The 15,747-nt window shown below is 37.5% G+C and overlaps 1 protein-coding gene across 1 annotated transcript in view; it reads right to left on the bottom strand.

Annotated features, from left to right (window-relative positions):
• Positions 1-7,327: 7,327 nt before the first annotated feature.
• Positions 7,328-15,747, bottom strand: part of LOC126176444 (MICAL-like protein 1) — a 67,830-nt gene continuing 59,410 nt past the window's right edge. Inside the window, exon 12 of the mRNA XM_049923604.1 lies at positions 7,328-9,031. Coding sequence (XP_049779561.1) covers positions 8,814-9,031 — 218 coding nt within the window. The 3' untranslated portion in view covers positions 7,328-8,813. The remainder of the gene's footprint in view (positions 9,032-15,747) is intronic.

Genomic DNA, 15,747 nt, shown 5'->3' on the forward strand with positions numbered 1-15,747 from the left:
CTTTCAGCCGAGGATTGCGTGAACCCCTCAACAAGGCCTTCAGCCACGTGTATTCTCTAAAGGAAATTTTTTTTATAAGGAGCAAGGGGTTTATTCTAATTTATTTATCTGACTTGTTTTTCAGGCCTTCAGCCATTGTTTCAAATTTGTTTGTGGTCTTCAGCCGTGCAATAAGTTAATCAGGCTTTGGCCGTTCTGTTGTAAGTTTAAAACGAAATTTTCTTGCTTAGAAAAAAATTGTTTATTAATGTGCCTTAATTATAGTTGTCTTTCAGATGTGTAGTGTAGGCCATCAGCCGTTAATTGTTTCCATTGCATGTTTTTTTAAATTTTTTTACCTTTTATTTTTAATTGCTTTTGATTTCTAAGGCAAGCCTTCAGCTATTCTTGGGTTCGCTCTGTGGTTTTGGGCCTTCAGCCCAGAAAGCATCTCAAGTTTTCTTTAATTAGGCCTTCAGCTGTATTGTTTAGTTGTGATCTTTTAAGCCAATGTGTAAATAAGCGGTTCTTAGAAAAATAAAGTTGTATGTTTGATTGTGCAACTCACATAATTTTTTACAGCCCCATCCACGACCGTAACCTTATCCTGTGAGCTCTCTGACTACCTACCAATCAGGTCTTGTAGATGTTGTTGAATTGAAAAATTGTAAAATCATTTTGTCAGAAGCAGTACAGACTGCTGTTTACTTGATAAACAGACAGTGAGTGCATTAAAATGACAGTTCCTGGTTCTCTGTGGTATGGTGAAATACCAAAGGGGAAGAAACTGAAAGTGTTTGGTTGTGTGGTATATTTGTGGGTTCCTTGAGAACCGATTGTGGGAGGTTTGATTCCAGAGTAAAGAAGTGCTTCATGCTTGGATGTTGTGTTTAGGGATATCAGCTGCAATTTCTGGAAGAGAGACGCATCTTTTTTGGAAGAGATATCAAGAAGACAAAAACTATTATATTATTACTGATGAAGAAAATGTCAAGTCTCCAAGAATGCAGCTGAAGATATGAAATCTCCTGCACTCTGCACAATTGTAAAGAACTAAACTATCTGGTGTGGACGGAAGACCATGCTGTATTAGTACTGAATGCAGGAATGAACATTTACAATATTCTGAGGTCAGTGACGTCCACAGCATATCGGATAAAGAGGAGTGGCATCATGCTGTGGCAGAAGAAATGCAAGCAATTGATGAAAACAATACATGGACAGTGTGTGTCTGGTCTAAAAACAAGATGACTACTGACATTAAGTGGGTTTTTGAAGTGAAACACTATGATGTAGGCAACATCAGTAGTTATGAAGCTAAACTAGTTGCTTGTAGTTTATCTCAAAGAAGAGGTTTTGACTATAATGAATGTAATATATTTATATTTGTCCTACACACGCAAATGAAAGTGATGGGTGCCTTTACATATGTACTGGCTTTTTAGTCAAGCTTGAAGATTGCGATAAGTGCTTGAAATTACTAACCCTAGCTAATAGCACAGAAAGTAAATATATTACAGCCTGAATGGACCATGTTCTCTTTCCTATAATGAAACATATGCCCCTGCAGCAAGATTGACAACTTGCTGCTATGAATAAAAAAAAATCGATTGCAAATCGAATGGATGTAAAAGGTGCTCTTCTCCATGGAAATTTAGGTGAAGAGATACGTAAAGATATCAGTAAGATTCAATGTAGAACCAGGTAACTCACTTAGTGGTAAACTAAGTAAACTAAACAAAGCAAGTTGTAGTTTCAAGCATGCCTCAATATCTTGGCATTTAATGTTTGACAAGTCTGTTTATGATCTAGACTTTCTTCGAATTTGAGTACTAAGATTTGGGTTTTGTTATTTGTAGATGATGCTTATCATTTTAGGAAATTACAAGTTAAAATTTTAAGAACTCCAATCAACTTTAAGAAATAAATTTAAAATGAAAAATGAGAGTGCTCTTAGGGATTAAGGTACATAAAAGGGAGGATGAAACAATTTTGAGTTGCAAAACTTATTTGGATACTCCGTTGAATGGCTGTGGTATGAATGAATGCAAGCCAAGTAATACATCCATGTAACTGAATCACGAAGAAGTTGAGGGTGATAAGATACCACAGGAGAAAGCGCCTTACAGAGAATTATCAAGATGTTTGTTTAATGGAACTCAAACTACACAACTGTTAATTATTTGAATAATTATCAAAGTCATCCAAAGGAATCACATGGGAAAAGTTTAAAGAGAATACTGCTGTAATAATGAATTAAATGTGATCTGTAAAAAAATGTTTGAACAAAATCAGAATGTTGTGTCTGGAACTCTGCTTGTGAGTGTAATTTTATCCTACCAATTGTGTTTCCAACTTGTATCATTAATCTTTGTTTATTGTCCTTATGGAAAGTAATGTAATAATGAACTAAATGTTTTTGACTTGTTCCACATCCATGCATTAACATGCAGAACTGGATCTACAGAATACATATTGCAATAAATAAAAACAAATAAAATTAAATAAAAGCCACCCTAGATTATGGGATGCATTATAAAAATGAAGAAAACCATGAAACTGTAGTAGCTTATGCTGATGCTAGTTGAGACAATAGCTCTTTGTCAGACAGAAAAACAGCATCAATTTCACAACAATATGTTGGGGAGCTAAACATTAAGTACTGTGACATTCTCTTCTAGAGATGCAAAACCTGTTTTACTTCAACTTGCATGTTGCAGGATATTTGTGATTTGAGAAGCTGTTCAATAACCTAAAAATTTTGAAAACTGAGAAACTTATAAGTTATGGGACAATCAATTTTGTATTGCCTCTCTTTGTGAGTAAGTATATAAATTATTAATACACATAAATGTTAAGTATGAGTTTGTTGTGAGGCTTACTTTTTAAAAGCAAAATAGATGTTAAGTACATTGCTAAAGAAAATCAATTAACTGACATTTTTACAAAATTGCTGTGCAAACAAAAATTTCAAAACCTGTCATGAGGATCGGGATTGTATAAAGTTGTACACTGGAATTATACAGCACAGAGGCCAAGTGAAAGAATAACAATTTTATATTAAAATCTTTATTTGTTTGCTGTGCATTCATCTTTGGTAATGGACAGCCTTTGACTTGTTCTGTACACTGAGTGTATATTTTTGTTATTGTTATAAACGCATCTAATGTATTGTTCTTTCTTCAGTAAATAAATCACTTAAAACTAAAGTCTCTTGCCTCTCATGACAAAACTTTACTCTGAATGCTAGACAAGAAAGCAAAGTCTTTGTGGAAATTATTTTTCTGCCTTGTCTTGAACACTTTTGTCCACAAGTAAATCATGATAATACTAGAGATTTACAGCTGAAGCTGTTAGACTTTCAGCCTCTTCTGGATCATTTCACTGATTTGGCAGGCTTAACCCCAAATCAGCCATCTGACCCAACCAGATACCCATGCGTGTGAAAGTGCTACTTCTGGGGTGACAAGATGTTCCAGCCCAGGATCAAATCAACCTGGTGGATTTACGAGGGTGGTGTGCCGGCTGCCTGGATGTAGTTTTTGGGTGATTTCCTAGATCCCACTAAGTGAGTACCAGGTTCATACCTGAGCCAAGCAAAGCATACATGATTTGCAAATGCTCGAAAACTTTTACCCGCTTTCACATGAATAATACTGCATGCAGACAGTTGAGATACGCACATTGTCCTTGGGGGTAACAGGGTGGCAGCAAGAAGGGCATCCAGCCACCCCTTAAACCAACCATGTCAAATTCATTAATAACCATGCCGACCCTACATGACTGTGGGACAGTGCCACAAGAAAAAGAAACACAATTAAGCCATATCACCTATCCCTAAAAGTACTGATGCAAGTCGCAGGCGTAACTGTGTTAACTTCGCATGCAAAGTTCAAATTTGAGTTGCTCTTTTTCTGGTATTATCAAGGAATAGTGACAATAACTGCATCACCAACAATGGCAAGCAATGTTCATGTGGGTTGCAGTACAATATCCCACCGACACATTAAAATATGGGCAAAATTAGGCACACTTATAGTTCACATCATGTAGGAAGGCGGCCCTACTTTTGGCCATTCTGTGCATCCCTCGCCATTAACTGCTAGCAGCCAATAAGATTTATTCTCTTTCCAAGCAGCTAGCCATGAGTTACAAACTAGACTGCGAGAACCTCTCTGCTGTGTGCTGTGCTGTTGCTGTATTTTACGACAATGCAGTTTCATTCACAGAGCAGCTGAATTATTCATTCAGATGTTGATGTTACTTTCTTGTAGCAATATAGCTGTGAATGTATATCCGTAAATGTTTTAGTGTGATTTAAAAATGAATATGTCAGGTGACGGCAATGAACGTGAAGTTCCTCACAAACGATTTTAATTTAATTGCACGCCTGTGGAGTATCGTCGTCTTTGTGAGACTGGATTCATGATTTCCTGCCAGAAAGGTCATAGTATGTAGCAAACAATGGAAAATCATCAAGTAAACTAGAAGTGATATCTAGCGTTTGTAAGGAAGTGTTATAGGCACTCTGCTGTTCCTGATCTAATAAACGATTTAGAAGACAATCTGAGCAGCAGCACCCTTACACTGTTTGCAGATGATACTGTGATTTACCATTTTATAAAGTCATCAGATGATTAAAACAAATTACAAAATGATATGAATATAATAGAGGGAAACATTCCACATGGGAAAAATATATCTAAAAACAAAGATGATGTAACTTACCAAACGAAAGTGTTGGCATGTTGATAGACACACAAACAAACACAAACACACACACAAAATTCAAGCTTTCGCAACCAACGGTTGCTTCATCAGGAAAGAGGGAAGGAGAGGGAAAGACGAAAGGGTGCACTCTAATTACTCGCAAGAATGCAGATGGATAAATTCATCAAAAACTCCAATATTTTGACATGAAAACCACTGCCATTTTCAAGGCACGAATTGGGAAGTGCCTTAAAATGAAAGGGAGGGTTACCTGTTGAGATACTGGTGGTTTCTGATGTTATTGGTGAGCATTCCATCAAGTTATTCACAGAAGATGGTTAATTGTTGGCTTGTTCAATGGATCATGAATGAATGCGTTCTCCTACTGCCATGTGTAATGAATTAGTTTAAACTCACAATGTCACAATGCCTGTTGACACTGAAAAAATATGATCAGATACCGACAATTTTTACGGTAGTCTTTTGCACTAGTCTCTGCTACCATTAATTCTTTTTTATACATAGTGATATACACTGAACTGCAGTGAAACATACCCACATACGTTCATTATATACAAAGCAAATATAATGTTTTGGTTTGAATTTGAAGTTTATTTTGTTGTGTATTGCAGTTTCACTTGTTGTATAGTCCAAATTGCAGTAAACAGCAATTATTGCAACCATTTTTGATAATCTTGTCATTACACAATCATCATTTTGAGAAAAATTGTACTTGATGTCTTCACAAAGCTGCGTCAGCTCTCCTCACCTTCCGACATCACACGGACAATTGCTGTGGAGCAGTGGACACACCTTCAAGACGAAGTAAGATTTCTTGCATGTAGACGACTGATCATAATTGGTTTTAAAATGTATTATGCCCTCATAGATTTGAATGTATGAGATGATGTGCCAAAGGCAAAAGAACCTGATTGCTGTCCACAGCAACACAGTTTGGCAACATGGACTTCGTTTGCCCACACTCCGCCGGCAGACACACGCAACCTCATTCCTTCCACACTTTGCTATCACCCTGCCACAATGCGTGAAAAGCGCCATGCTACATAATGCGGGCTATAGGAGCTCATCATGAGCATTTAATGCACGACAGCATCAGCATTGCAATCATCATCAAATCCTAGCAAAAGACCACTGACCAGCAGGGGACATTAAATGACTGGCAATGCCACTGCTGTGTTTTTGATGAATGTCTACTTGCTTGCTCCACTACAAATATTGTTACCAACTTAGTAGTTGTTTGGAAGAGTTTACTGTTAACTTGGCAATGCTTTTCAGTTACAGATATGGACTGCCTTTGTTCTCATTAGGATAAGATAGTGCATTAGTATAATATAGATCTAAGTAATCTGTCTTTTTTTGCCTTTGGTACATCATCTCATACATTCAGATTTGTTACCACTGTCTAGTCATTTAAGTACACATAAGACTTAGTGGCCACCTAGGTCAAATTTATGAAACACTATGAAGGAAAGATGAATAGGAGTTGATGTCCCATCAACAACTATGTCATTACGGACCTGTCACATTCCAAGATTGGGAAAGAATAGAAAGGAAATAGGCCATGCCCTTTCAAAGAAATCATCCTGAATAATTGCAAAAAACCTTCACTGTACTGTGCTGCCTGGATTACAGACTTCAGGAGAGACTGTCAATTCGGATGTCAAAATTCTTTGAGCAGTCTCTTAAAGGCAACCACTTTCAGGGACAAAATAATCTGCCTGGCATCCAATGCTGAGATTAGAGGCCTGGCAGACTAGCTTGGTACTCATTAGAAGATATGAGTGCATTAGTATCTGATGTGATAGCAATTCACCTTCTGTAAAGTGCTGTTCTGTCACTTTTCAAGGCTGGTGATGATGGAACTGTGGAATATAACAATTATGAAAAGTAAAGTTGCTACTCACCATATAGCAGAGATGCCGAGTTGCAGATAGGAACCACAAAAAGAAACTCACAAATAAAGCTTTTGGCTGTTAAGGCCTTCAGCAACAATAAAAAATGGACAGAGAAACACACACATGCACAACTGCAGTCTCAGGCAACCAAGTATGGTTTCAATTGCCTGCCTGAGACTGCAGCAGGTGTGTGTGTGTGTGTGTGTGTGTGTGTGTGTGTGTGTGTGTGTGTGTGTGTGTGTGTGTCATTTATTGTTGACAAAGGCCTTAATGGCCAAAAGCTTTAATTGTGAGAGTCTTTTTGTGGTTCCATCCATGACTCAGCATCTCCGCTATATGTTTAGTAGCAAATTTACTTTTCATAATTGTTGGATATGAAATATCCTGAATTCCTCACACTGGTTTCCATTACTGATATTCTGCTGCAGTGTCCACAATTACTCATTTTGACAGTAAAAATATTGTTCTAAATCAGTTAAAAATGGTTATTCAATGTAAAATGATACCTCTGGAATTTCGAGGCCTGAATATATTATTTCAAAATAGTTCTTAAGTGAAGTACGTACTCAAATGTGTTGGAAAAGTCAGATCAAACTCCAACTGGTTAAGAGTTGCATTAAGATTAGAATAGTGGCTTAACCTTATCAAGTAGTTGAAACAACATTTTCAATCACATTGAAATGAGAACACAGAGGTATTATAGGAGAAATAATAATAATAAAGACTCCTCAGAAAAAATAATTTATTTTAGCTGTAGCTGATTTGTTCCATATATTCTGCACAAAAATATAGCTAATCTTTCACGTAATGTTTGGTAATTTGACAAACTGTTTTTCAAAGCAATTTCAGAGATCAAGATATGTACATTATTCCATAAAATACAAAAACTTTTATATCCTAGCATCAGTACACAGCCACTGGAATGAAAATTGTGCAAATCAAAATTTCATAATCATTAGTGAGATTCTTCATGTTGCAGTGAAATATACTAAATAAAATGATTTAGTGCTTTCAGAAGACTGTGCAAAAGTTTGTACTCCATATCATATTATAGCTAGCTCTTAAGCAACCAATGCAACAGATACTGGTTTTCTCCATCTGCACAATAAAACAGGAAGTCCAAGAATAGTTTTAATAGAACAAGTACCAAACGTAAATGTAATTTTAATATCTACAGTAAACACTCTTCATTTATATAGCTTGAATTTTTGCTGATGGTTAGTATTATAAGAACAAAATGTTACTCTCAATTACTTCACAACACACAGGTCCTTCATTTCTGAAAGGAGAGTCTGGTCATAAATCACAATTTTTGGTCAAATAACTTTTTTAAATTAATAATAATAATAAGCTTGAATGCAGCAAATGTCAATTTCCAACAGTTACTGAGCAAAGAATATTGTAAAACTGCACTCTGCTACCATAAATTCACTGTGTTCTGAGGATAACTTGTGTCAACAATTTTTAGGACAAACCTTATTTGTGCAACAATCAGGTGAAAAGCAACAGTGACCCATTACATTTTTGCTACATGGAAACAGAATGTAATGTTTTTCCTCTTAAGATAAATTTATCATCATGTCATTAACAAGGCACCTTCCAGAAACATATTGGTACTGTAATTAGCAAAAGGAACTGCTTTCACATCAAGGCACTAGTGGTGTAACATGGAAAACGGGACTGGGGAAAACCATAATTCAAAATGCAGCTATTTTTGTAGTTTTACAGTCAATAAAAAGATTTGGCACCAACAGATAGTTTTGGCGACAATATTGTCACACATGACAAAGTAAATGAATTTCAAATAAAAATGAGAAATGTGAAGAATTATTTTTTTTCCTGCTGAGCAAAGCAGAGCTTAATAAGTACATGTTTGGTAAATGTGCATTTCTCAAAGAAATCTGAATGCAGCTTTAAATAATCTATAAACAGTGCACAACATCTAAATGCAAAAATATTATACAACAATTATTTCTCATAATTTCAGCTTGTTTCTACCATTCAATATCACAGTAATCAGCAGTATTTCTATATACAATCATCTGAAAATTCAGTACAAAATAATAATAATAATATAGTACACTTTTATTGAAAATAATGTAATTATATAATCTAATGTGACACCTGAAAAATAAATATACACCCCTCCAGTAAAAGCACCAAACTGAAGAAAAAATTGGAATTTTTCTTTTTAAACATAGTAATTTATTAAATAAACCATTTCTTCTTTGTCTTTTTCTCCTTAGTGTTTTCAGTCAGCACTTCTGCCTCATCAATATCCTTATCAGCATCAACAGGAGCTTTTGTGGCTTTCTTATGAAGAGCCTTTTCTTTAAGTTTTTTAAGTTTCTTGTCCTTTTTTATTGCTTTTGTTTCTGCCTTTACATTACTGATGACTTTTTTCTCATTTGCAGCCTTGTTCTTGGCTGGAAAAAATATTACAGTATTTGTAGTAATTTGATACACAAATGAAAAGACAGGACATGAAACATAAGATGAGCAACAAAACTGCAAGTTTCGCAAATTACAGTGGTTTAACCCCCCCCCCCCCCAATAAATAGTGATGATACAGATATGCCATGACAATAAAAGTCTCAACTTTACAGTAAGTTAGCAAACTGTCATCTTGGTGTCATTTCTTGTTTTTTTGTAATAAATTTTAGTGTCCACATACATATCTTCTATTCAAGTAAAGATACTAGTAATTTTAAACAACAACCATTCACCTGAAGAAATGCAATTACTTCAAAATGTCAGCTGCTCTTAAAGTAGCTGGCAGTTAATTGCATTACACTTTAATATTGTCTGCAAAAGGTTCAGAACACAAAATATGCAGTGTCTCATTAAAGTGTGATGTGGAACTGGGTGTAAAGGGGCTGACCAATCACTTCCCCATTATTTATTACTTATGAGAATATCAACAAGCACATATAAGATTACCGGGTTTTTGTGATTCTAGTGTTCAGGCAGACAACATTACTAAAAATTTTCTATAGATTAAATTAAGAATGGCTAGCCATCATCCCCAAAAATGAGAGACAGTCTACACACAACTGTTCCCACTCTTTCCGTGGTCGTATTGCATCACCTATTCAATCTATGAAGTAATGCAGTCTGTCCTTACATCATATTTAATACCAAACCCCATGCCACATACCACATTGTATGGACTATAAGAAGCACTTTCTTCAATTTTATACTCAAAATTAATGAAAAATGTCCACTGTTTGATTTAAATTTTCCACAAGTCTTAAAAATGGCGATATATTTGATGTTACAGGAAACCTATCTCTATCTGGCAACAATGGATTCAACTGGCAGCAGCAGTGCACAGTTGCTATGAACATGAATTGTGGGGATTAACAAGCTTGCTAACACTACGAGGTCTGTCTAAAAAGTATCCAAACTTTGATTTTCCTGCACAAAATAGAGACGATAGCATGGCGCCACTCGCAGTAAAGGAAGAGACCTTTATGCACAAGCGTGAATTTTGTCCCTGCCTTCCAGAGCGTCAGTTGCTGCCTAATTAAGAGACTAATGATTATGCTACCTTTGCATGGTCAAAATACTGCGGCTCTTTAAAAATCCGCTCAGAGTGAGGTGCTACACAGCGTATTCATCAGGTTACCGATTCTCTTAAGATGACTGAGCATGTTGAGCAAAGATACTGCATCAAATTTTGTCAAAAGCTTGGTGATTCTCAAAGCGAAACAGTTTGTAAGATTCAGCAGGTGTTTGGAGAAGATGCGATGGGTGTAACACAAATTAAGGAGTGGTTCAACCAATTCAAAAATGGCCGCACATCAGCGGAGAGTAACCAGCGTTCTGGCAGGCCCCAAATTGCTTTTAGTGCAGCTGTTGTTGAGAGGGTGCAAAATTTGGTGATGGCACATTGTTGCTTGAGCATACAGGAGATTGCCCAAGAGGTTGGAGTAAGTAAATATGCTGCACATGCAATTTTGCATGATAATTTGAACATGAACTAAGTGGCCGTGAAATTCATGCCCAAGTTGTCATCACCAGAGCAAAAAGATCTGTTTTGATGCTGCACAGGGCCTTCTGGACACCACCAACACTGATCCTGAGTTTCTGAACACTGTGACAACTGGAGATAGTCATGGGGTATGGGTGCGACCTAGAAACAAAAAGGCAGTGGTTGCAATGGAAGCATCCCGAGTCTCCAAGGCCGAAGAACGTGCGGCAGGTGCAAAGCAAAATCAAGGTGATGTTGACTGTTTTCTTTTATGTCCATGGAATTGTGCATCACGAATACGCACTGGAAGGACAAACAGTGACAAAAGAGTACTATCAAGTTGTTCTCCGCCAACTCGGTGATGCAGTTCAGGGAAAAAGACCAGAAATGTGGACGGGGAAAAACTGCAACTGCATTACAACAATGCCCCCGCACATTCATCCCACTTGATCCAAAATTTCTTGGCTGAACATGGAATTACAACCATTTGCCAACGTCCCTACTCTCCAGGCATGGCTCCTTGCAACTTTTGGTTGTTTCCAAAATTGAAGACACCACTGAAAGGATCCTGTTTTGAAAGCAGAGAAGAGAGAGTGCGGAACACGACGACGGAGCTGGACATCATTCCAAACGTGGACTTCCAGAGGTGTTTCCAGCAGTGGAAGGATCGGTGGGCTAAGTGTGCGCAAGCACAAGGGGCCTACTTTGAAGGGGATTAGGATCCCAAGCCTGTCAGGTATTCGAAATATTTTTTTTTTTTTTTTGGCCATTGCAGTCTTTGGTGCCAGTGAACCTGAATTGAAAGTGATTTGTGTTATTGGTCAAAGTACAATATTTTTGTTAGTAGCTAGTTTTGCAGTGGAAAAAAAATATTCATTTTATGTGGGCTAGAAACTGAAAGTAATAGCATATGCAAAAGGACATGGAAACACAGCAGCTGAGTGGAATTTTGGGCCTCCATCAACAGAAAAAAACCAGTCGCAACTGGTGGGCTATTAAAGAAGAACTGGAAAAAATGAGGAAGATTAAATGTGCAGAGTACTGAATGCAAAATGGCCAAAACTAAAATATGGCAAACTGAAAAGGATTTAAGGACACTGTCCAAATTACATTGGAATTAATATAAAAATGATTCAAATGCATGCTTGTAAGCTAGCACTATAGTGAAACTTCACAGACTTTGAGGATGGAATTGGTTGGTGCTACAGGTTTATGAAGCATCATGGACTTTGCATGCAAACCACAGCCAAAATATATCAGAAAATTCCACAAGAGTATAAAGTGAAAATATTATCTTTCCATCGCTTCATTAATCAAAATCGTTAGAAAACTAATGTGGAAACAAGCTGAACAGTGAATATGGACGAAACTTCTCTGACATTTGATGTGCTGAGTAACAATAGTTCCGTTATGAAAGGTGCGAAAACTGTAACTATAAAAGCAAGTAAACATGAAAAATTTCACTATAATATTGTACTTTCATGACATGCTGGTGGTGTGTTGTGTTGTAGTCCTCAGTCCTGAGACTAGTTTGATGCAGCTCTCCATGCTACTCTATCCTGTGCAAGCTTTTTCATCTCCCAGTACCTACTGCAGCCTACATCCTTCGGAATCTGCTTAGTGTATTCAACTCTTGGTCTCCCTCTATGATTTTTACCCTCCACGCTGCCCTCCAATACTAAATTGGTGATCCCTCGATGTCTCAGAACATGTCCTACCAACCGATCCCTTCTTCTAGTCAAGTTGTGCCACAAGCTCCTCTTCTTCCCAATTCCATTCAATATCTCTTCATTAGTTATGTAATCTACCCATCTAATCTTGAGCATTCTTCTGTAGCACCACATTTCGAAAGCTTCTATTCTCTTCTTGTCTAAACTATTTATCATCCATGTTTCACTTCCATACATGGCTACACTCCATACAAATACTTTCATAAACGACTTCCTGACACTTAAATCTATACTTGATGTTAAGAAATTTCTCTTCTTCAGAAACGCTTTCCTTGCCATTGCCAGTCTACATTTTATATCCTCTCTACTGCGAACATCATCAGTTATTTTGCTCCCCAAATAGCAAAACTCCTTTACTACTTTAACGTCTCATTTCCTAATCCAATTCCCTCAGCATCACCCGACTTATTTCGACTACATTCCATTATCCTCATTTTGCTTTTGTTGATGTTCATCTTATATCCTCCTTTCAAGACACTGTCCATTCCATACAACTGCTCTTTCAAGTCCTTTGCTGTCTCTGACAGAATTACAATGTCATCGGCGAATCTCAAAGTTTTTATTTCTTCTCCATGCATTTTAATACCTACTCCAAACTTTTCTTTTGTTTCTTTTATTGCTTGCTCAATATACAGATTGAATACCATCGGGGATAGGCTACAGCCCTGTCTCACTCCCTTCCCAACCACTGCTTCCCTTTCATACCTCTTGACTCTTGTAACTGCCATCTGGTTTCTGTACAAATTGTAAATAGCCTTTCGCTCCCTGTATTTTACCCCTGCCACCTTCAAAATTTGAAAGAGAGTATTCCAATCAATATTGTTAAAAGCTTTCTCTAAGTCTACAAATGCTAGAAGCATAGGTTTGCCTTTCATTAATCTTTCTTCTAAGAGAAGTCGTAGGGTCAGTATTGCCTCGTGTTCCAATATTTCTATGGAATCCAAACTGATCTTCCCCGTGGTCAGCTTCTATCAGTTTTTCCATTCGTCTGTAAAGAATTCACGTTAGTATTTTGCAGCTGTGTCTTATTAAACCGATAGTTCGGTAATTTTCACATCTGTCAACACCTGGTTTCTTTGGGATTGGAATTATTGTATTCTTCTTGAAGTCTGAGGGTATTTCGCCTGTCTCGTACATCTTGCTCACCAGGTGGTAGAGTTTTGTCAGGACTGGCTCTCCCAAGGCCGTCAATAGTTCAAATGGAATGTTGTCTACTCCCGGGGTCTTGTTTCAACTCAGGTCTTTCAGTGCTCTGTCAAACTCTTGACGCAGTATCATATCTCCCATTTCATCTTCATCTACAACCTCTTCCATTTCCATAATAATGCCCTCAAGTTCATCGCCCTTGTCTGATTGTACTAAACTTAATTCAATGACCATCTTCAAATGCAAAACAATGTCAGGTGTTGTCGATGATGTGTATGACAAGGGTTGGATGGAAGAGGCTACTATGAAATTATGGATTACCAGAGTGAGAGAGAGAGAAGGAGAGGGGTTCTATAGCAGAAGAGTGCTCTTCTTGTATTAGATCAGTCTAGTACTCATTTGAAAAATTTTGGGAAATACAGAGCTTGCTGTTATTCTGGGAGGACTCTCCACAATTGCAACCTCTTGATGTCTTGATAAATAAATCATTTAAAATGTATATGAGAGAGGAATGTAACAAATGGACAATGGATGAAACCCAACATGAATTCGTGTCCAAGAGAGCTTTAAAATGACCTACAATGAAACAAGTGTGTCAGTGGGTAAAATGTTCATGGTCTAGAGTGGGGAAATACATTATTGTTAAATCTTTCAAGAAGTGCAGCATAATTAATGCTCTAAATGGCAGTGGAGACCACCTTATATATGACTATGACTATGACTATGACTATGACGATGACGAGGAGGAGGAGGAGGAGGAGGAGGAAGAAGAAGAAGAAAGTTAAGATTACAATTATTTTAGAGAGGTCAGTTCAGTTTCGTAAACAAAGAAGTTTTTTGTCTGGCTTTGCAACCTAATAATAAAAATGGTAAAAACGTGTATTTTTTTTTACAAAAATTGCTGAAAAATTAAGGTGCATCTTATAGTCTGTAAAATACAGTAGAGCAAATTACTGTGGAAGCTCCAGGCACAAGACCTGTCTCATAAAACTATCCAGCACATCTGCTTCCAGTACCATCACAGGCATATCCCATCCTATCACAGGTCAGGCCACCTGTGAAAGCAGTCACATCACATACAACCTCTGGTGTAACTTCCATACAGTTTTCTGTATGGGCATGACCAACAAGCAACTTTTCAAACACAATGAATGGTCATTACCAAACTGCGGCCAACAACAGTACTGACTATCCATGATCAACTTCAATGGCTGCCACAGGGCCTCTGCCATCTAGATCAGTCCCTCAGAGATGCATTCGCCAAATTATGTAGATGGGATTTGTCCTTACACTATATCCTTTGTTCCTGGAATCTCGTGCCTGCAATCTCCACAAGCCATTGTCTTACACCTGCCCATTCCTATATCTGTGACCTGCGCTTCACTGATTCTATATTCACATCATCCTTTCCTCAGTCTCCCTCTTCGTCATTCTATCCCCCCATTCCCCTATCCACATCATTGTGGGCCACATACAATTCCTCATGCCTGCACCACAATGAGGTCACTGGTGCCACATTCCTATTTTGTGCACTTGCTAGCTCTCCCTTCCAGCCAGATGTCAGTTGCTCCTTCCTCCTCCTTCCCTCCAATTCCCTGCCTCCTTTTTCAACTTCTCCACTGCACCCGATACACCTTCTCTGCTCTGTTAAGTTGCAGGCCTGTACAAGTGTACTTGGGACAACATAGTGCCCCCCCCCCCCCCCCCCGCCCCCCGCCCTCTGCACATACTTGTGTGAGTGTGCGTTTTCTTTTTCCTGTTAGCCCTGAAGAAAGATTTTGTGGAAGCTTAGGAATATTCTTAATTTTGTTTATGGGCCTGTCAATGATTCAACACCTCATTTACAGAGTGAGTTGTTACCTTTACTTCTTCCATTGTATCTAAATAGTTTAATAAGTTACAAATAAAGAATCAGTTATTAATTTACTTTTTCTGGAAAAAAATGAAATCAAAGAAGAACTGCCAACAAAGGGTTGCTCTGTGAGAAAATTTCATAGGTATACAGTTCTGTTGGGAGATCATTCTCCTGTATCATACTCTATGAAAATTTTTTTATGAGAATTTCCTTTGCCTTCTACTTCCTATTTCATATTTATGCAAATCAAGCAACAATAGGTGGGCACTGATGCAGATTTCCTTCTACCTGTGTTGAAAGATGAAACGAAACCAAGTCACTCAAATTTTTAATAATGTTCTCCAATATTTTATTTGTGGGTCCACAGTTGATGATGCCAAAGTTATAGCTTGATCATTTGGCTGGCAAAAAGGATGAGTGTTAAAGTGAAGCAGCAGC

Source organism: Schistocerca cancellata, chromosome 1, assembly GCF_023864275.1.
Source record: "Schistocerca cancellata isolate TAMUIC-IGC-003103 chromosome 1, iqSchCanc2.1, whole genome shotgun sequence".
In the NCBI taxonomy this organism is placed as follows: domain Eukaryota; kingdom Metazoa; phylum Arthropoda; class Insecta; order Orthoptera; family Acrididae; genus Schistocerca; species Schistocerca cancellata.